This window comes from Tribolium castaneum, chromosome 7 (genome assembly GCF_031307605.1).
Source record: "Tribolium castaneum strain GA2 chromosome 7, icTriCast1.1, whole genome shotgun sequence".
Taxonomy (NCBI): Eukaryota; Metazoa; Arthropoda; class Insecta; order Coleoptera; family Tenebrionidae; genus Tribolium; species Tribolium castaneum.
In genome coordinates this window covers 8,608,616-8,632,139 of record NC_087400.1, presented here as the reverse complement: position 1 = coordinate 8,632,139, position 23,524 = coordinate 8,608,616, and the positions used below count along the sequence as shown (strand labels likewise).

At 31.9% G+C, this 23,524-nt stretch overlaps 1 protein-coding gene across 2 annotated transcripts; it reads right to left on the bottom strand.

Annotated features, from left to right (window-relative positions):
* Positions 1–23,517, bottom strand: Ltn1 (Listerin E3 ubiquitin protein ligase 1). 2 transcript variants are annotated; one of them, XM_008199647.3, is made up of 18 exons: positions 23,377–23,517; positions 23,133–23,330; positions 22,822–23,088; positions 22,314–22,775; positions 19,574–19,758; positions 18,537–19,522; positions 11,745–12,529; positions 9,416–9,840; positions 9,027–9,373; positions 8,630–8,975; positions 3,168–3,311; positions 2,984–3,117; positions 2,719–2,936; positions 2,315–2,671; positions 2,040–2,264; positions 1,808–1,989; positions 1,563–1,762; positions 1–223 (listed from the first exon to the last, which is right to left on the bottom strand). In XM_008199647.3, the coding sequence occupies exons 1-15, from the start codon at positions 23,422–23,424 to the stop codon at positions 2,205–2,207; spliced, it is 4,962 nt and encodes a 1,653-aa protein (XP_008197869.1). In that variant the 5' UTR covers positions 23,425–23,517; the 3' UTR covers positions 1–223; positions 1,563–1,762; positions 1,808–1,989; positions 2,040–2,204. The 2 variants fall into 2 exon arrangements, with proteins under 2 accessions (XP_008197869.1, XP_008197874.1); XM_008199652.3 differs by having other exon boundaries at positions 9,027–9,370.
* Between the last annotated feature and the right edge of the window lie 7 nt (positions 23,518–23,524).

Below are 23,524 nucleotides of genomic sequence, written 5' to 3'. Positions count from 1 at the left end.
TTGAAGAAACCTGATTTTATTTAACAAGGGCGGTTATATCTTTTTTAATTCGTAACACAAGTTGTTGAATTCGCACATTGACCACTTGTTTGGTCAAACGCCTGTCCACTGGGACAAGTGAGCACTTCATAATCCCACCACCACATGACCTGAAGACAGTGATAGTATTGGTCGCATCTAGGGCCCGGAAAATTGGCAGTTTGGTTGCAAGTAGGCGCTGTAACTGTTTTAAGCGCTTGTACTATGGATATCTAAAGGTTAGGATACGAAACGGATTACAAATAAAAAGTTCCCGTTAATGTCACCAGAGAGCGCACTTGTGACATTACTGTGTAAAATTTTTATCGCAGACTATACAGGGTGTCTCAGCTAAGACTTTCGAGCTTAATTTCTCAGTTATTTGCCAACGGATTGTTATGAAATTTAGAATGCACATATTTTAGGAGGTGGTCTTTCAATTAGGGGCAAAAAATGACCTCAAGTTAAAAAATGAAATTTTAAAACACATTTTGTTGTTAAAAAGTTGATCCAAATTTTGATCGTAATTTGGGCAGTCACCTTTTAAAAACAATTGATGAAGCATTTCTATGCGGCATTTTGTGTACCACTGAAAAAACTGTCAAAAGTGTGCGCGTTGTCAGAAAAGTAAAATTGTTTTAATTTGGTGAAATTACTTTAAAAACCAACAACAGTGGCTGAAATTTCTGTGTTGTTGAAAAAGGACTCAATATTCGCCAATGGAAAGTGTCGTTGGACTTTTTGTGAAATGTTATTTATGAAATTTAAAGTTCAAAGAATCGTCAATAATTTCAAGACACAGGAAGCGTACTTGATCTAAATCGAGTGAGGACAAAACACGTCACTTTAAATGAAGCAATAGTTGGGGCTGTAATTCAAGCTTTTGAAGAGAATCCGATCAGCAGTGTACGAAACATTTCCAAAGTCCTGAATGTTCAAGTGTCTAAAATTTTTCAGTTGTTGTTCAGTCTTTTAGTCCTTTTTGAAAAAATGAAAGCATCCAGTACTAAAAGTAAGTCAAAAATATTGTTTTTTAACTTTGAATGGGTGAGAGATAATTGTAAAATGTCCTTTGCGTGACAGTTACGTTTCTGCGAGTAGGAGTGACCAAAATTCAATGGTAGTGCTCATTTGTCTCATAGAGATCTACGCTTTTGCATCTGTACCCACGTTTAACAGTTTGTTTCTCATTTTTCTCGCGAAACAGATGTCTTGCACGAACGAGTTTTTTCTGATAGCATTTTTCATTGACGATAATTTTTTTAATATAAGTCTTAAAAGGCTTAACATTTTAAAAAGGCATGTAAAAATTACGTTTTTAAGACTTGAGTTGTTGCATTAATTGGATTTTAATCTTTATCTTCTAAAATATCTGCATTTTAAATCTCATAAAAATCCGTTGACAAATATCTGAGATATCAGGCTCGAAAGTCTTAGCTGAGACACAGTATTTAACGCTCGAAGCGCCCTCATTTTTGGGTTCAGAAAATTGTGCGATTTTGTATTTCGTTTCCTCTTCCAAGTTCTCCGTAGTTTGCACTAACCTGGGACTGGGGTTGTAGGTGGCGCTGTTGTCGGCGGTATTGTCGTAGGTGGCGCTGTTGTCGGAGGTACTGTCGTAGGTGGCGCTGTTGTGGGCGGTACTGTCGTAGGTGGCGCTGTTGTGGGCGATACTGTCGTAGGTGGCGCTGTTGTCGGCGGTAATGTTGTAGGTGGCGCTGTTGTCGTCTCGCTTGGCACACACCTACACCCACTACGTAACACATTTTTTCTGAAATAATTTACTTACGGAAAAGCGGTAGTACTGTCACATGTTTGATCAGGTGGACAGCTCGTTCTGCTCCCAACCAACAATATTTTACCGTCTATGTTTATACAAAATTGATAAGCAGTGGGTGTTACACAAATTAGACCAGTCGGAGGACAAGTAAGTTGTCCATTTACAACCAAGAGTTGTAAATGCAAAGCCACCTTAAAAACATATTTCACCGTATTATTTTTTTTATTCTGATGTGACTCACCAATAGTATGAGACGCATTTTTTTCTCAAATGTGAATAATCATTGTCACACAATTCGTTTTATGCAAAACAAAGTGACAAGGTTTAAGATAAAAAAAAAGCAAATATAATTAACAAAACTTTTATTTAAATCTTTTTACAACGTAATTAATGTATTACATTTAAATTAGAACAAGTTTCGGCAAATAGGACACGAACTTTTGTTGCTTGTACTGAACCACTTGTACTGAAAACAAAGCGCGTTAACTTGATTTTGTGGCCAACAAATAAACTTACAAGACACGCCGAATGGAACTTCTTTTTACAAGTCTGACAAGTCAGTTTCGGTAACTGGTAAGTCCCTGGATGCAAAACAGCGAAACAAATGTAGCACTCTTCAACACCGTCGAATTTCTTATCAAGACTGCTGTTCCACAGTGATAGTCCATCCCAAATTCGGCCATTTTGGTGCACTAGATATTTTTTCAACTGCATGAGCCACTGCTTGTGCAAGGGCCCCCCGATTTGTCTGCTGCACCGCACATCAGGGTCACCTAAGGGGTAGTTTTGGGGTAAAGTTACCACTAGCTCCATCTGTGCCTCGTCCACGGTATAAACCGCGATCACTTCACGAACTGAAGGCACAATTTTGACCTAAAATTTACAATAAAAAACCGACACACTGATTAAAAAAAGCCAACCGTCATATTTTTGAATTTGTTTTCGTGTTGGGTTATATCGAGCAACTCCTGGTTGCACAATTGCGGCGAAACGTAAAACGCTGTCACTTTTTCGACTATTTGAGTCACTTTTGTCTCAGTTTGTGACCACCACTGACGCACCAAAGCCGGTAATTGGGCCAAACAGAACGAATAAATCCAACAGACGATGTGTTCCAACTGTTCACTAGTACAGGGTTCTGGAATATGACGGTTAGAGAAAAAATCAAGTGTGTGATTCTGGCACCTTTGAAACCAAGACCGGGATTTTGCGAGAACAGCTTACTGAAAGCTTTAGTTTTACCCTCACTGTAATGCAAAATTTCAGTCGGCATTAACTTAAACAAGTTGTTCAAGAGTGACTTGAAATAATCATCGTTTCTAGAAGAAAAACTATTAAAATTTATCATCATCTAAGTGGTACAACAAACCGGAACCAATCGGCGTATTGGTACCTCAACTCGGGTGTTGATTTTTCACACATGCTAAGCAAAACCCCCCAGAGGAGTAAATAAGCAAACACGTAAGTGTAGGAATCTGTAAATGGGGTAACTTGGCAGCTGTCCTCGCCCAACCTGCAGAAAAAATTCAATAAGGTGATCTCTCGTTTTTTTTAATTATTTAAGATACAGGGTGAGTCACTGATATTGGCTGTCAAAGATATCGAAATAAATCAAATGGCACTGCAAATGGGAAGTCAAAGTGCACGTTCTAAAATTATTTTGCCCTATACAGGTGTTTCATTATCAGTGTGAGGAAATTTTATGGGGTGGCCATGAGGCCACAACCGATCAACCGTGCATTAGCGTAGTTTACTTGGGGTTTATACAATTAATGTTACCGGTCGCTTACACAAATCTAATTAAAACAAATATTATTGTTTTATTATAATTACGGAGTACCCAAGAAAAATTGTGACAATAAAATAGTCGCTAATTTATTAAGACTGCGGTATATTTGTTGAGATTATTTTCTGAACCTATTTTAAAATAGTCGCTAATATCAGCTTCTGATTGGCTAGTTCAAACCCTGACAAGGCACCTAATTTGACATAATCGTTAAAAAATAACTTCATCATTTCCTCAATCTTACATGGACACCAATGAAGATGTTTAATACAGAGGAGCGTAAGTCACTATTACATTTTGAAAATGTTGCGTTTTAATTCAGTGGACATTAAAATTAAAAACTAAATAAAAATATTTTCATCATTTTCTCTGAGAAATACGCTTGATTAATTGTGATTCTTTCTAAATTCTCGAAAACTGATTCCGTTTTGCGGTTAAAATATCTTTGAATTTCGAAAAAGATCTTTCTACATCACAGCTGGTTACAGGAGTAAATAAAAAGTTTGGTGCTAATGCAAAATATGTGGAAGGTGGTACATTATTCGCTATTTGTTTTAAAACTAGAAAATCGGGATTTCTAGTAACTGCGTCAATTTTTGCATTAAATTTATCTTGTAATGACCATTCTACAGACTTTAACTCTATCAACGTAGACTCAAATTTCTCAACTGTAATGGATAATTTTAAATTTCACGTTTCTAGAAATTTGATCGTAGTTGGAATATTTGAAAAATTGTTTTCAATAAAATTAAGTTGAGAAACTAAATTTGTGGTTAAAACTAAAGTTTTACATTGCTTAATGCTTTGTGCATCGTTGTTTAGAGCCATAAACAAATGATTTTAATTGATTAAAATTTTTAGAAATTTGCTTCTAACCAAGTACCCCACCAGCGTGTAACTACAATTGTTGATTCGTCAGAAACGTTACGATTTGTATATTTTTTTAAAAAGGACTTTAAAGAAGGATTATTTAGTTATCTACAAAATGTGCTCGAGGTGAAATCGCAGCGTATTTCCCTTTGAAACGTGGTGTGGTTGAAAACATTTCAAGGGCTAAAAATGGTAAATAATTAAAAAAATATTAATGTCACACCAAAGAATACTTAGAAATGAATTACAATTTCGTAATTTAGTTCTACTGGGTCACTTTTATGCTTTTTAAATAAGTACATGAGATAAAAATGTTCTTTTGACTTTTTAGATATTATTAAAATTAACAGAGTTAGGGCGGTTAAAAGTAAAGGTATAATATTAATAGATAAGTGACATTAATTATTTTTTAATTATTTACGAATTACGATTTTTAGCTCTCGAAATGTTTTCAAAGGCGATGAACACGCTTCAGAGGGAAATACGGTTCGGTTTCACCTCAGGCGCATTTTGCAGTAAGTTTAAATTGCAATAAATTGGTGAGTCTTACAGATAACGAAATGATTCTTGCACCAAAAATTTATTTCAAGTATTAGCTTTATTTCGTCTCGATTATCTGGGAGTCTATCTTTTAAATTAAAAAACTTTCTCGCATCTCGAAAATTTCACTACACAATTATGCAACGTTACAAGAAATTGTATTTTTTTTTGGTTTCCCTTTATCAAAACTTAACCTTGTTAAACTACGTATAAATTTGCACTTATTGAAAATTTGTTTGCAAAAAAAACGGAGTTTCTAGCTTTATCCAGAAGGAAGATATGAGTATGTAAACGCAAAATGTGTCCAATTTTATATGTTTGCAAATTTTTAGCTAAAACGTCTTTTCAGCCCCTTCGCGAGGGTTGAAACAAAAAATTCTTTGTCTAAAGATTTTTTAATACTCTTTCCTAACTTATATCAACAATGCAAGCTGTTCCACAACATTTCGATTTAAAGGTTTATCTGACTGCAAGCGCGCGCCCATGCACTAACCTTCGCCCATAAGATTTTTTTTAAATGGCACCCCATGTATATTTGTGCTTAATTAAATTTCCACTTTTTTAGGCTTTATAAATCAGTTTAGTTTTTGATATTTGCTTTAACCGTTCCGAAGTTGCTTATTTTTTCCTACAATTTTGTGCGCCTGCAGACACAATTAAAAAATCGCAGTGCGCTTGGTTTTCAAGATATTGAGTTGGGATTTTGTCTGTGTGTAAACAATTGTCGGGGGTATCTTTTGGCGACAAGACTGTCCATTTGCATTGTAGCATTACCATGCTGTGACACATTCATTTTGGTAAATTTTGAAAGACCATAACTTGATTTTTTCAAATAACACCCCTTGTATTTTATTACTGAATATTATTCAGCATCTCATTTTACATCTTTTTTTCCTCTTAATTTTATTTCGAAAAGTTGATAGTTTGGGAAATAATTCGGTTTTTCTGAAAAATGCACATAAATTTTTTTGGGTACCTACGAAGTGTGCCATGTAAAACAATAAATTTTAACATACCAACATTAGATTGGCGTTTATTGTACGCCACGTTTTGATTTTGTTGTGAAAATGAATTTTTCATGTAAATTGCATACACATCTCATCGAAATATAAACTTTAATTTTGATAAGTTTTTAAATAAAAATAAAAAGACGACGGCAGTACCATATAAGAAACAATAGCGATATGTTAAAAAAACATATCTTTTTTATTATAAAAGATACCCATTTGAAACAAAGACATTATTACAGACATTTTTACAAAGAATCTAATAACGGTATCAGCGATTTTTTTCTACCATTGGTTTAACTGTAATAACAGTAATAACATAAAGTTGTATTTTTTTAAATATGAATCATAGGCGCCTGTGATATTTTTGAAAAGCAATTTTTTTCTGATCTGAAAACAAGATAAATACAGTTTAATATTTTTATATACTTTTGATAAAAAATATATTTAAAATATTTGAAAGTAGTAGGCCATGGAAAAATTATTTCACATAAAAGATGTGAATACACACCGTTCACGATTGTTTTAAATTCGGACTATCTATGAAAATCTGACATTTTATTTGGCAGTACTGTGAGTTCTCATAAGAAATTTATTTTGGGTTATAACTGATGACAACCAAGGACTGTTGTCAGTTTGCTTCGTTTTTTGAATAAATAATTGAATACATTTTTATTGTTATTCTACTGATTATCATTAGTTAAAAAAGTAGGGTCTGTCTTTCTTGCATCCTTCAAAGCATCTTTTGATACACACTTTCTTATCAACAGAAATTATTTTCGACATTTTAAATTAATAAGCAGTAGAACTGACAACACAGCGAATTTTTGACAAGACAACGTCATAAAGACAGTACCTGACAGGACCTGAGGCCAACCTAACAAAAATATATCTACGCCTGCTGAGAATTTAAAGCAATCGTGAACGGATAATAATCTATGACCCAATTTCATAAACAAATTAAATTTTTCATTTAAATTAATGAGGAAGTTTCCAATTATTCAAAATGTTATTATTTATTTTCAACATAATAGTACTCAAACCAAAAAATTGAATGCCAAAAAATAATTCTATAGCTTTAATAATTACTGTTCCTTTCGGCATTGTTTGAGATCTCTGGATAATTTTATTGACTTAAAAGAAATAAATATTGAAAGAAAGTGTTATTTGTGATGATTGAAATAATTTGTTTAAGTAGACACTGTAATAAATCACTAATCACTAATAATAATCCATTTTAATAATCACACAAAAATCAGCGTTTGCGATTTTTTTTTTGCTTTATTTCTTTCTGTATGCCTTCGAATTTTTTCAGATTTTTTCTACAATTTCTTATAAATAATAAATATTAATTAATGAGAAATATTTATATTAATAAAATGTTATTTTATTTAAAAAAATTAAAAATATTAACTAATGGAAATTTTTATGATTTCTAGAACAAGCGACGCTTGCAAAATGTTTTGTACAAAAAATATGTAAAAAAATAAGTGTTCTACAAACGACTTCTTATTAAAGATATCGACTCTTGCATAAACAGAAATACAATTTCTTTATTTGTCAATGCTTTTGAAGATACGTTCGATGAATAAGTAGATGTGGTTTATAATTATAAACCAAGAGTTTATAAAGATATTTAATTATGGTTTTCTTGTTTTGTAAAGTTGTAATGTTCTCATCTTTTGATATCAAACGGTTTTATAACGAGAGATATGTAAATTTTATTTATTTTATTTAGGGCTAATAGTTCATTAAACATTGATAAAAGATATAGGAGTGCAATAGCTAAATGGAAAAAATTGAGGAACAGCAAAGTAATGTTGAAAACATGTTAATTTTAACAAGATACAGCCCCTCAAAGAATCGAATTTTCCACACGCGGCAGTGGGCAGCTGAGTCAATTGTTTTCACAAGAAAATCAAAACGTGACATATTATAAATTCCATTTTGACATTAGTATGTCAAAATGTATTGTTTTTCATAGCACGCTACATCAGTATACAAGAGATTTTGTGTGCATTTTTCAGAAAAAACTAATTATCTCGTTAACTATCAACTTTTGGAAAAAAACTCAAAAGGTAAAAAAGATGTAAAATGAGACGCTAAATAATAATTAGTAATAAAATACAAGGGGTCCTATTTAAAAAAATCAAGTTATGGTCCTTCAAAGTTTACCAAAATGAATGTGCCACAGCAAAGTGATGCTACATTGCAAATGTATGGTCTTGTCACCGAAAGATACCTCAAACATGTGTTTACCCACGGACCAAATCCTAACTTGATATCCCAAAAACTAAGGGCACTGCGATTTTTTTATAATGTGCCTGCAGACGCACTAGATTGTAGAAAAAATTAAGTAACTCCTGAACGATTAAAAGTAAATTGCAAAAACTATACTGATTTATAAAGCCCAAAAAGGGCAAATTGCAAAATATGTACAAATATACAGAGGGCCATTCAAAAAAATATGTTAATGGCTGCACTGTAAAAATGACAAAATAATTTTAAAACGCCTACTTTGACTTTCCATTTGCAGTGCCGTTTGATTTATTTCGATATCTTGAACAGTGTAGATGCAATCAAGCACGCCCAGGTCAATGACTCACCCTGTATAGTGCTACGACTTACTTAAAACCGGCAAGGACGCCATCTACGATACTATGCGTTTGCAATAAAATTTCCTTGAACTGTCCAATCGTAAACCCTTTGGTATTTGGTGTGCTACTACTATCCGACTGTAAATCGATTTCTATAAGCCCAGGTACTAGAATTAGCAACATTTTGTATCCCCAAAGTTGCAAAATTGACGTCGAATTTGTAAGTAGCACTGCACAGCGTTTGAGAATTTTCGACCAACTGGGTAACGTATTTTCTTTACTGAAAATCAGCTTGTAAACGAAATGATCGGTAACTTTGCCGAACTCTTGCAAGAACGGGTGATAATCGAGTAGGCACGTCTTTGAGGCAAATTGTTCTGAAATTAGCAACGTCGGTATTACAGTTACCTATTTACGAAACAACGTACCGGCTAAATACAACCATAATTGCACCAAATCTAGGTGAACATTGGGTAAGAAGAGTTCCTCCCACTCGTCCACAAACCCACTCTTGACGTTATTCCTCTTCAATTCGTTGATTTTTTCGTTCAGAGCGATGTAAAATTCAGAAATTGCGACCATGAACGCTTGGTTTTTCCCACTGTCGTAACCACTGCGAAATTTGCAACAATTCGAAGCCCAGGAAGCTAGAGAAATAACACCAAAGTCCCAATGTTGCCGACTCAAATTCTCAAACTTCACTTTGATCAGTCTAGTGAATAGGCGAATCACTTCGATTACGACCTCAGACTCGGCGCAAGTCCGCTCTTTGCTGCTTTAAAAAAATTAAACACAGTCGGTAATACAGATCGCTTACTTTTCAAACAGAAACTTGGGGATGTCCCGATTTCGCAATTTCTTAATTTTTTCAAAAATTTCCGCTATTTGGACATCGATTTCGTCGCAATGTGCGAGACTCCGGAGGATTACGACGTCATTAAGTACTGATGATGTGGCTACATGGTCGAAATCCAGGTGCGGGCCGTAGAGTTGGACCAAATGAAGTTGGCTTAAGTCACTTGTGGTTTGGTTGTGGTATGTTTTGAAGGTTTCTTGTGGCGGTTTATCGAAAATTTCTTGGTTGTACAAGTAAATGACTTTAGACCAAAGGCCCGAATTTGAGTTCAGTTGCGAGATGAACAGTTCGGTCATTTCGTCACCAATTTGTATTTTTTCAAGTGTTTGTGTGGTTTTCTCCTTGATAAAGTCGTAATATTGTGACAGATTTTTGTAATGTTTCGTCTAAAACAATATTATTGTAGTAGGAAAATGATTTAGGAGCGTTTCACGCGCAAAAAATTTGACATCTTGAAATTCGGTTATATGCGGAATAATTGTTCTCCTAGAAAGCAATATTGTAAATATATAATGATTTTTTTGTACGACACTTATTTGTGAAGATATTGACTTCTAAAAATTTGACAAAATATGAGACAGAGTTTTTGGAAGCTTTTATTTAAAAAACTAATGCACACCAAAATATTTAAAATAGTGTTTCATATAGAAAATTCTATGTTCTTTTTGATTCTGAAATCAGATTTGGAATTTGAAATTTTTTTAGTGAAGAAAACCGGAAGTGAAGTTTCAAATCCGAATTTTAGTAACTTGGACTATTTTTTTTTATTTATTTTTATGTAAAAAGTAGCTTATAATATCTAGACTTTACACTATAAGTCGCAAAATGGGATCTCTATACTTTTAGGAGATATAGTACTTAATATACAGGGTGCTTCATTTTGGATGTCCGAATAGGCGATCTCCAAAACTAAGAGGTTTAGAGAAAAACGAGTGACACGAGTGAGAGAATAATTTTGGTCAAAACCGCATTTCGCTATCGTCTTTTGTTTTCGACTTATAAACAAAAGTTTATTTTTTATATCTTCCTTATTATAAAAGATACACATTTGAAACAAAGACATTATACAGGCACTTTTTTACAGAGAATTTAATAATGTTATCAGCGATTTTTTTTAATCATTCGTTTAGCTGTAATAACATAAAGTTGTATTTTTTTAAATGAGAATCATAGTTGGCTATGACATTTTCGAAAAGCTTATTTTTTTCTGAACTCAAAAGAATATAAATGTAATTTGATATTTTGATAAAAATATTTTTAAAATATTTGAAAGTAGTTGGCCATGGAAAAGTGAAGTGCAATGGAGGTGACGTTGATGATGTTGTTTTTTTTTACCGCAAATGGAATTTGATTTTGGTGTTTGGATTGACATTTTTTTGTAAAATAAATTTCATATTTAAAATTGGAAAATAGAATGACGTGAGCTTGCCATTTTAAATATAAAAACAAATAATTTTTATTAATTGCAAAAATTTGATCTAATAAAAATTTATCATGCTGTTTTTGAATTAATTAGGGTTTAAAAAATCGTTAAATAATAAATACTTGTTTTTCATAGTTTTAATTAAAAATCCAAATTTTTTTCATGGCCTACTATAAAGAAGAAAAAGGGAAATGTTTTGTTTTTTCTTAAATATTCAAAATTAATGCATTACACAAATAGAAATATCAAATCAGACAAAAAATAAGTTTTAAAATGTCATAGCCAACTATGATTCCTATTTAAAAAAATACAACTTTATGTAATTACAGTTAAACGAATGGTTGAAAAAAATCGCTGATAATATTATTAGATTCTCTGGAAAAAAGTGCCTGCATAATGTCTTTGTTTTAAATGGGTATCCTTTATATTAAGGAAAATATGATTTTTTTAAGATTTCGCTAAAATGTTCTGTTTATAAGTCGAAAACAAAAGACGGTTTTGACTAAAATTATTTTAGTGTACACTCTATTTACTTTAAGCTATTTTTTAAAATAAAGATAATTCTTAAAAAAATGGTCCAAGTTACTAAAATTCGGATGTGAAACTTCACTTCCGGTTTTCAATACGAAAAAAATTTCAAATTTCAAATTTGATTTTAGAGTTAAAAAGAACAGTGAATTTTGTGTATAAAAATTTTTGTTTAATTAGAATAACGGTTTTTAGAAGTCAATAACTTTTTAAATAAGTCGCTCACAAAAAATCACACCTTTTAAGAGAACAATTGTAACCGAATTTCAGGTTGTCTCATTTTTTTGAGTTGTCCGCTTCACGTGAAACGCCCCTTTAGCCAAATTAAGGTTTTTTTACAATTTTGTAGTTTGTAAGAAACGATTGACACATGGTGAGGTCATAAAGGACATCCATAATTAATTGTTTCTGGTCATCAGTTACGTAAATGATGTCTTTTGGTGCGTTTTCTTCCTCATCTTCTTCCAGCGGTGACGACAAGACTGATATTTTGATAAAACTCCAAACGAAATATTTCAAAATTTCTTCCTGACTCACTTGGGAAGTTTCTTTTTTGTAATTTTCAGGCCTGCTTAAACTCCCAGTTAAGTACTCAGCTTGGAGGCACAAATCCTCGATTTTGTTTTTCCAAGTTGGTACAAACGATCGTTCGAAAAACAAACGAAGCACTTCAGACGCCATAAAGGGTTGGCCGTTCAGAACCGCCTTGATGAAACTAACTATAGTTTGGATCAAACAATTCGTATTTACGTCTGTTGGGAATTTTCCCAAGAAATTTTCCTCAACCAAATCGGCGAATTTTCCGTTCAAATTTTGCAATTCGTTTTTGGGCAAATTCTTCGCAAAAATCATTACAACGTCTTGCCACGCCGTATTCACCTCCCATTCCGTATCGTCAGTCAAAAACTCCAAATCTGTGTGGTCGTTGCAGGAGAATTGGAAAAGGGCCAATAGTAAGTCTTCTCCGAACTTTAACAGGGTGTTTTCGGTGTAGATGGTGCCGGTAATGTAGGACGCTAGATGGACGCAGGAATCAATCGCGACCTCAAAACTGCGGGGCTCAAGAAGCGGAGCTCGCACTTTCTCAATTATTTGGTTCAAAGTGTTTTTGTCAATTAATAATTCTAAAAAATTATTACACCAGTTAATTATTTTCTACGGAGGACTATAACTTAGGAGACGAAACGAGATACAAAATCGCACCTAAAAAAATAGTACGGCAGAGTAAAATGAGGGCGCTTCGAACGTTATAACGTCTCGGTGACAAATCGTTTTAAATTAATTTAAATTCAACCAATTCACTAATTACTTGGAAAAAAATGCAGAAATGTTGCACTTTGCATTCGCAACAAACTGAGAAAAGCTGCCGACTAAAATTTTCATAAGAAACATGAGAAAAAAATTATTTAATATTTAAAATTTGCGTTTCGTCCTGTATTTTTCAAAACGCTGCGAATACGGTTAAAGATACAGGAAAAATGTTCAGAAGAAAGTTGTAGAGAATTAAATTTCCTTTAAAAAAGTCAGCGAGACCATATCTTTATCTTCAACGATTTAGGCCCTAAAGACACTCAAGCGACGGATTTACTTCAATTTGCCGGTGGTTAAGTTTTAGGAACTGAATTTATACCCAAACCGTTGAAGATAGAAATATGGTGTCGCGGACTTTTTTGTAGAGCATTTAATTCTCTACAAGCTCATTCCTTACACAGTTTTATATCTTCAGCCGTATTCGCAGCGTTTAGATAAATAAGCGATAGGGTGCAAAAAATTATCGCCTATAATTATCAACACCTGATATTTTTGCAAGCGCAGCGAATACGGTTCAAGATACAAAAATGTGTAAGGAACGAGGTTGTAGAGAATTAAATTTTCTATAAAAAAGTCCGGAACACCATATTTCTAACTTCAACGGTTTAGGTGTAAATTCACTTTACAATACCAGACCACCGACAAAATGAAGGAAATCCGTCGCTTGAGCGTCTTTGAATGACTTTGGGGCCTAAATGGTTGAAGATAGGGATATGGTCTCGCTGACTTTTTTAAAGGAAATTTAATTCTCTACAACTTTCTCTTGAACATTTTTCTTGTATCTGTAACCGTATTCGCAGCGTTTTGAAAAATAGAGGTCAGAGTGCAAATTGGTAAATGTTTGAAATTTTTTTAAATATAGTTAAGGATATAATCTTGCATTATTTTTATCTCCTACTATTGAAAATTTATTGCTATATCTGCCTGTGTTTTTTTTATTCGCCTTGTGCTAACCGTTATTTAAGGTTGAACTATACTCAGAACTTCCGAAGAGCGTTCAAGCAAGCGCGTGAATGCAAAATTTGAAAGAAAAGTAATAAAAAATATGCTTTCTTTACAATTATATGTTGTTCCTAAATTCAGTCATTACCTCAAAGTTTATATTTCATTTTAAGTATTTGTAAGTTCAAATTGCTTGAAAAAATATGGTGACTTTCTGAGTTTCTTAGCAACAATATACAGGGTGCTCAAAAACTGGCGCACCAACTCAGTGAGAAGCAAGTGTAGATTACGGGAAAAATGTTGAAAAAATTCCTAAAGTTATATTTTGAAAAATCTGGAGCTACAAATTTATTGTGTTAACTTTTTTAGTTTTCATTATTTTTTTATGTTTTTATGTTTCATACCAGGTAATCGTTCTGTAACAAAACGATGAATAATTATTTTTAAATTTACTATCAGATTTTAGCAGTTTTTTTAATTTAAAAAAATTAAAATTCATCCAAAAAATCACAATGTGTAGATGTGCCAACACTGGGAATTATTTCCTAGGAAACCGTTTCAAAAATAATTTATTTTTATTGTTGCTCAAATTCTATTGCGATCATGACTGTTAGACAACGTTGCCACATATCATTTATCTAAAATCCGTTATTTATCAATAATTTTAATAAAAAGAATTTTTTTACTATTTTTACCTTTATATGTAATCAGTTCTCTACCACACACCATTGAGTTGGTGCGCCAGTTTTTGAGCACGCTGTACATAAATTTGAAAAAAATTGTTAGTGTCATTTAAAAATAAAATGAAAAAAACCTCAATTTTTAGTCATTTTATTTTTTCATTAAAACATGGTACTATGTTTATTAATAATTTTTTGTATAGGTCTTGTAATGACTTATTTGTAATACTGTATTTTTTTCATGCCGTTTGAACTCTAGGTTTTTCTCCATAAAAACATTAAGATTATTATAACTTGGTTACAAATATTTAAATCGAGATAAGGACTGATCTGTGAGGTAATAAGTGTACCTAGGAACATCATCCAATGAGGAAGTTCCATTTTTTTTTTTAAATTAATACCATTAATAGTCTTCATAATTGTAAAACTAATGGTACTTTTCATTTTTTTATATTCGCAAAAATAAAAAAGTTATGAGACCTCAAAGTTCGAAATTTGACAGATCGCGCGCTTTACTGGTCTCCCTATGTGTGACGTCACGCTGCACAATGGGGGATTCCAAAGAATGGTAGAATAAAGATTTGTTAATAGATATTCAAAGTACATACCCCATAACCTAAGAATCTAAAAAAATAAATGAGAAAAAGTTATCAATAGCCGCTACAAAAAATTATGAAAATGCTTATTTTCAACCAACCATTTTAAATTTGACTGTTTCGGTTAGAGACTAACATATAATTAATCAGAAGAAAAAATAAAAAATTAAAGAAACATGCCACGTTGTCATATTTCAATTTGTTATGAACGAATATTTGCCCAAGAAAATTAAGTTAAAAATAAATTGTTATGTTCACTGCATAGTGTTTGGTGTAAAATATAAAAGCGTATATGTGAAGCTAATTTTTTTAATTTTTCAAGCCTTTAAAAAATAATTCAATTAAAAAATTTGGCGACAAGTCTTTGTACCACGCAAACTCAACCAGGTCTTAAGTCGTCATAAGACATTGCTTTGAATCCGCCATTTTTCCGCCTTATACTTCACAATTTTTTTAGAGCATTTTGAAAACGTTTTGACCGCTGAAATCTCACATTTCGAATAGAATTGCATTAAAATTTAATTTAAAAAAATAAAAAAAAACTATTCGAAACCCCCATTAATTAAAATTAACATGTTTCCAAAATTACTTCGCTGTTCCTCAATTTTTTCCATTTAGCTATTGCACTCCTACTATGAAATGTAACGTTAGTTGCTTTAAAAATTTTTTCAGGCGCATTATTACTCGTGGACTACCTATAGAATTTACACTACATCACATACGAAGTCAAAATTGTTGAATGCATTTTTTTGTAAAATAAAATTTTATTAACAGGCAATCGTAAAGTAACAGTAACAGTAAACCGCTGGTAGCATTATTATTCTCTGTGAAAAAGTGCCTTGAGTCTTTGTTTCAAATGTGTATCTTTTATAATAAGGAAGATATGGTTTTTTTAAGATTTCGCTAAAATGTCAACTTTTGTTGATAAGTCGAAAACAAAAGACGGTAGCGAGATGCGGTTTTGACCAAAATTTTTTTCTCAAAAAACGAACCCGAGAATGTGTAACTCGTATTTCTCTAAACCTTTTAGTTTCTAAGATCCTCTTAATGCCTTTTTTCATCTGTTTTTTTCTAAAATATTATTTCTTTATAACTTGTAGTCTGAAAATGTATGATAAAAAATTGTGTTTTATCTAAGCTCTAAATTTGAAAACAGATTATTTTTAATGTAAATAAACAAAATAAATATCTTACTAAAGTCGGCGTTCTAGCTAATGGGACACCTTAAGCCCTTAAAAGTTTTATTTTTTTGTACTTCCTCCATCAGGAAATGTCATTAATTAATGAAATTTTTACAGTAGTCTCTAAGAGTGACGTAAATATTATATAATTTTTTTAGTTGTTGTTTTTAAATGGAAACACAAGAGCCAGACCCACTATTTTAATATTTTTGTTTAATAAAAACCACCCCTTTAAAAATATTGTCACCAACTTCCCGTTGATGACGATTGTGTTTTCAAATTTATGGAAAATACGTAAAATGAAATGTCAGATGTAAATTTATAATTTTTTATTTTACTTTACATTTAAATTAATTTGTAGACTTCTAGAGAAAAAACGATTAATGGACTTATCTCGTTATTGCACTGAACAAATGTTCACAAATTTTCGATGTTACAACAAAATTGTTTAATAACATCTAAGTAAACCAGTTTATTGCAAAACCAATTATTGCATTTGAAAGAGAGGATTTTATTCCATACGTTGCAATATTTTTCTCAAAATGTCTAAAATTGAACTTATTTCGTGACAGCATTGAACACCCCATTTATTTTAACCAAGAAAAAAAAATAAGAAAAATCAAAGCAAAATAAGCTTTGGTTCTCCATATTATTTTTTAAATAAAATTTGTGTCACGAAAAGTACAACAAAATTTTTAAAACAACTTATCATTTATTTCAAAGTGCAAAACCAGCTACGGTTAGTAATTTCCTCCAATGTCAAAAAAAAACAAAAAATATGGAAAATCAAAAAGAAAAAGCTTTGACTGTCCATATTTTAATTGTAAAAATTTATTTTGTACTCAGAGAAAGTTTATCAAAATTTTGAACAGAACTTAACGTTTATCTCGTTGTCATTAATATGGAGATAGATAACAGTTTTGAGAAAGAGGAAAACATAATTGACAAAAGAGGAAAACATAATTGACAAAAGAGGAAAAAACAAAAAAAGAAAACACTACAATACAAATGTAATAAAAGGTACAAAATTAAATTCTCATGTACTGTCTAAAAAAATCCTTGTACTGCAGGTAAAAACATATTGCTTTAAAGCAATAACATTGTACATATTTAAATACAATATAAAGAAATGTTTTTCTAATAATGTGACATTCCTGTTAATAAGGAAGTTTCCATTTTTTTGAAATTAATACTATTAATAGCCTTCACAATTGTAAAACTATCGGTACTTTTCATTTTTTATATTCGCAAAAATAAAAAAATTATTTATTCGATTCTTTGAGGTGCTGTATCTGGTTATAATTAACATGTTTCCCAAATTACTTCGCTGTTCTTCAATTTTTTGCACTCCTATATCTTTTATGAACGTTTAATGAACTATTAGCCCTAAATAAAATAAATAAAATTCAGAAATCTCACGTTATAAAACCGTTTGATATCGAAAAATGGTAACATTACAACTTTAAAAAACAAGAAAATCATAATTTCATATCTTTGAAAACTCTAGGTTTATAATTATAAACCACATCTACTTATTCATCGAACGTAACTTCAAAAGCATTGACAAATAAAGAAATTGTATTTCTGTTTGTAAGTCGTTTGTAGAACACTTATTTTTTACATATTTTTTTACAAAAGATTTTGCAAGCATTGCTTGATCTAGAAATCATAAAAATATCCATTAGTTAATATTTTTAATTTTTTTAAATAAAATAATATTTCATAAATATAAATATTTCTCATTAATAAATATTTATTATTTATAAGAAATTGTAGAAAAAATCTGAAAAAATTCGAAGGCATACAGAAAGACATAAAGCAAAAAAAATTGCAAACGCTGATTTTTGTGTGATTATTAAAATGGATTATTATTAGTTATTAGTGATTTATTACAGTATCCACTTAAACCAATTACTTCAATCATCACAAGTAACACTTTCTTTCAATATTTATTTCTTTTAAGTCAATAAAATTATCCAGAAATCTTAATATAATGCCGAAAGGAACAGTAGTGTGTAAATCGCCGCTACCTTGTAAACAGTTTATGCCGCGTGACGTCATCAGGCTCAAAGCGGGACCGCTGTCAAACCAGCAGACAAAAAAGCTTATATTTTTGTTATTTTTAAATCTATCGAATTAGTTTTTTTTGCATTCAATTTCTTTATTTTAATAAAATTTTGAAAAATTGGAAACTTTCTCATTGTAAAAAAAGGTTTTGTGTATTATTACTCTTAAAAATTTCAAATTAGTGCATTCGTACGCCCTTAATTACAACTATTTTTATAAATTCATTGCGCTGAAAACTTGAACGGTAATGGAACAACTGCGCCTCTGGTGCCAATAACGGAACTACCAAGAACGGGGACGTTTTATTTGTACGTCGTTTCATATCCTAACTTTTAGATATCCGTATCAATTTACCTCCATCCTCATTTTCGGCGAACGCCAACTTGAATAAAACCTTCAAATCGGGCGGGCAATCAATTTTTAAATTACAATCAGCAACAGACACCAAAAAACGTCCAACTTCCGACCGCTTGATCCAACTTTGGACACTGGAGTCCTGGTTGTAGGGGTGTGAGAACGCATTTTTGACACACCAGCCAAACAATTGACGATCGGACAGTTGCAAAAACGACTCCAAAATCACATTTTTCTCATCATCGTTAACATAATTCAAAAGAATAAACGCCAAATCGACCAAAGTCTCGCAGGACAATTCATCCGACTTTAACCACTCAAACAATTTATCATAAACAGTAACCAAATTATCCGACTGGTACAGACTTCTGCTCAAACCGACGAGAAATTCCCGACTTTCGAACAAACGCACCACAGCGTAAACATTCGGGATTAAAACTTTCGATTTGTTTTCTTCAATTTGGACAACGTACGTTTTGAGCAAAGTGTAGACTAGCAAAGTGAGATTTTCGTTGTACGAAGCATCGATTTGTGTGGCGCCCTCTAGGTGCGACTCACTCCTCGCTTCTTCTTCAAATTTCACTTTCAATTGTTCTTTTGGTTTGGCAATTGTTTTTAAATGTTGCAAAAATACGATTTGTCGATCGACCAAATCCTCATTTTCCTCCTCAAACTTCGACACTGACTCGACTAAAGTTACAACGTTGCTCCAAAACAACGCCAAATATTCGGAATAATTGGCTAGATTTTTATTTCTGTTCCAGTACTGCACTAGAAGGGCGATTTGGTGGAAAACAGTGCGGTAACAGACTTGTTCCGCCCTCAAACTCCACTCAATCAAAGGCAACAAATGCGATTTTATTAATTTTACGCACAGATCGCAATTTTCTTGGTTAACTAATATCACGTATTGTAGACATTCTACTAAGGCTGCGACCACAGCCGTTGACTCGGATCGACTACTTATCACACTTTTGCGCTTCAATCTTAGCCAAAATTTAATTAATTGATCGCTAAAAATTGATTAAGGGACTTACCCACATCGTAAATTTTCGAAAAAACTGTCATAAAATTGGTCCACACGCACAGACGGGGGCAACTTGTGCAAAAGTGATAATAGATTAGGGTAGATAACGGTCGCGTTGCCTTGGCCTCCTTCCCTTAGGACTTTTTTCAACTTTGATAAGTAACTTTTTTCAATGTTGATAAGTTTCCACCATTCCTTCAATTCAAATGGGTACAAATTAAATGCACAGTAAAAATAATAAATAAATGCACAGTAAAAGTAGTAAATGCACAGTAAAAGAAGTAAATGCAAAGTAAAAATAATAAATGCACAGTAAAAATAATAGATGCAAAGTAAAAATAATAAATGCACAGTAAAAGTGATACATGCAAAGTAAAAATAATAAATGCACAGTAAAAATGATAAATGCACAGTAAAAATAATAAATGCACAGTAAAAATGATAGATGCAAAGTAAAAATAATAAATGCACAGTAAAAATGATAGATGCAAAATTAAAATAATAAATGCACAGTAAAAATGATAAATGCAAAGTTAAAATAATAAATGCACAGTAAAAGTAGTAAATGCACAGTAAACATAATAAATGCACAGTAGAAGTGATAGATGCAAAGTAAAAATAATAAATACACAGTAAAAATGATAGATGCAAAATTGAAATAATAAATGCACAGTAAAAATGATAGATGCAAAGTTAAAATAATAAATGCACAGTAAAAATAATAGATGCAAAGTAAAAATAATAAAAGTGATAGATGCAAAGTTAAAATAATAAATGCAAAGTAAAAATAATAAATGCACAGTAAAAATAATAAATGCACAGTAAAAATAATAATTGCACAGTAAAAATGACAGATGCAAAATAAAATTAATAAAAGCACAGTGAAAATATTAAATGCATAGTAAAAGTAATAAATGCACAGTAAAAATAATAAATGCACAGTAAAAATAATAGATGCAATGTAAAAATAATAAATGATTAGTAAGAATGATAGATGCAAAGTTAAAATAATAAATGCACAGTAAAAATGATAGATGCAAAGTTAAAATAATAAATGCACAGTAAAAATGATAGATGCAAAATAAAATTAATAAAAGCACAGTGAAAATATTAAATGCATAGTAAAAGTAATAAATGCACAGTGAAAATATTAAATGCATAGTAAAAATAGTAAATGCTTAGTAAACATAATAAATGCACATTAAAAATGATAGATGCAAAGTTAAAATAATAAATGCACAGTAAAAATAATAGATGCAAAGTAAAAATAATAAAAGTGATAGATGCAAAGTAAAAATAATAAATGCACAGTAAAATAATAAATGAACAGTAAAAACAGTAAATGCACAGTAAAAATAATAAATGCACAGTAAAAATAGTAAATGCATAATAAAAGTAGTAAATGCACAGTAAAAATAATAAATACACAGTTAAAATAATAAATGCACAGTAAAAATGATAGATGCAAAATAAAATTAATAAAAGCACAGTGAAAATATTAAATGCATAGTAAAAGTAATAAATGCACAGTAAAAATAATAAATGCACAGAAAAAATAATAGATGCAAAGTAAAAATAATAAAAGTGATATATGCAAAGTAAAAATGATAAATGCACAGTAAAAATGATAGATGCAAAATAAAAATAATAAAAGCACAGTGAAAATATTAAATGCATAGTAAAAGTAGTAAATGCACAGTAAACATAATAATTGCACAGTGAAAATAATAAATGCACAGTAAAAATAATAGATGCAAAGTAAAAATGATAAATGCACAGTAAAAATGATAGATGCAAAGTTAAAATAGTAAATGCACAGTAAAAATGATAGATGCAAAGTAAAAATAAATGCACAGTAAAAATGATAGATGCAAAATTAAAATAATAAATGATTAGTAAAAATGATAGATGCAAAGTTAAAATAATAAATGCACAGTAAAAATGATAGATGCAAAGTTAAAATAATAAATGCACAGTAAAAATGATAGATGCACAGTAAAAGTAGTAAATGCACAGTAAACATAATAAATGCACAGTAGAAGTGATAGATGCAAAGTAAAAATAATAAATGCACAGTAAAAATGATAGATGCAAAATTAAAATAATAAATGCACAGTAAAAATGATAGATGCAAAGTTAAAATAATAAATGCACAGTAAAAATGATAGATGCACAGTAAAAGTAGTAAATGCACAGTATACATAATAAATGCACAGTTGAAGTGATAGATGCAAAGTAAAAATAATAAATGCACAGTAAAAATGATAGATGCAAAATTAAAATAATAAATGCACAGTAAAAGTGATGCACAGTAAAAATAATAATTGCAGAGTAAAATAATAAATGAACAGTAAAAACAGTAAATGCACAGTAAAAATGATAAATGCGGAGTAAAAATAATAAATGCACAGTAAGTAATGGCATCTCAAAACTAAAGAGTGTAGAATTTCACATTTCGAGATTTACATTTTCGAGTTTAAACGTTGGAGGGGTATGTTTGCTCTTAGGTCGCTAGGGCGAAGCCCCAGTCTGCAAGCTAGCTACTGAGCGTTTATTATTTAAACTGTGCAAACTGAAACTAGATACTGTGCATATACTATTTTTTTACTGCAAAAATGAATTAAATACTGATTATTTATTATTTTTTACTGATCAAAATCGATTTATTACTGATCACTTTATTACTACCCAATTCAAATTATTACATTTTTTAAGTCCAGAAAAAAAGGAAGCTGTGATAAAATCCATACCTGTCCTAAATCCATAATGAGCAAAGCCGCATCCCACACAGAACCCACAACAGGGGGTTCACTCTCATCCAAATTATTGAAAACAACCGGAACAAAATTCTTATGTTCCTCTTCTAACAAAAATGGGGCTTTTTGGTACAAAATCGCAACGGCTTTGAACCAAGTGGCCCGAATTTGTGCCGTTTTATGCGTTGCCAATTTAAGAAACCTTGAATTACTTATAATTTGCTTGTTCAAATCCTCACTTTTCTCGATCTGTTCCTGAGTCAGTGTATTCAAATAGAGGCAGTAGCCTTGAAGACTCGAAATAATGATTCTCTCAAATTTCGCTTCAGCATCCTCATTTGTGCCATGTTTAGGATTAGATTCAATTTTCGAAGTCAAATTATCGTAAATGTACGTCAAGATTTCCTTTTGGCAAAACACCACACAATCCTGGACCTTGTTTTGCGGAAACGCGGCCTAAAATTTAATTCAGAAATTTGAAAAGAAATTGAGAAATCATTACGTTGAAAGCTTTAGACGCGGCCGTGGCCGCCGGCGGATAATTATCATACTGTGAGGTGAACCAGGGCCCTATCAACTGTTTCAAAAAGGGGGCTATCATTTTTTTATCCTTCAAAATGATTTGATGGTGGGCGTTGTGCACCGCCTCCCGCACCCTATGATCCGTGTCGGTGGCCAAAATGCTATACAGCGTGGCCCAAAACGCCAAGATCGTCTTAACAGCCTCCGCCTCGGAACTCGCGATTAGGTCGCAAAACTCCTGCAAGGCCTAAACCACTCAATTAAGCACCCAAATCTCACTCTTTACGCTACTTTTAATTTAGTGGTGCAGTCCTTTTTGTTCATTTTCTTGAATACGATCTGAAACGCTGGCGACACGGACGAGTCAAATTCCTCCGTTTTGAGCAAAGACAGGGTCGGGGGCACAAACCGGATCTCCTTAACTGCGGCGAATTGGGGCACTTGTGAGGAGGACGCCAGCAACTCGGCGCTGCGCCCACTGCTGGAAGGCTGCAGGACCAGGTGTCATTCGAGAGGGGGCTGCTGGGGCACTTACCCTCGCATTGTTCTTGATTCTTTGGGCGGGCTTGTGCTTGCCGCCCATTGTAACAGCCCAAAGCGTCCACTAGATTGTTTACTTCAGCACTAATTATAAAACTTTAAAAGTGGAAGCTGTCAGCGACGTGACTTAACCTCAACTGTCA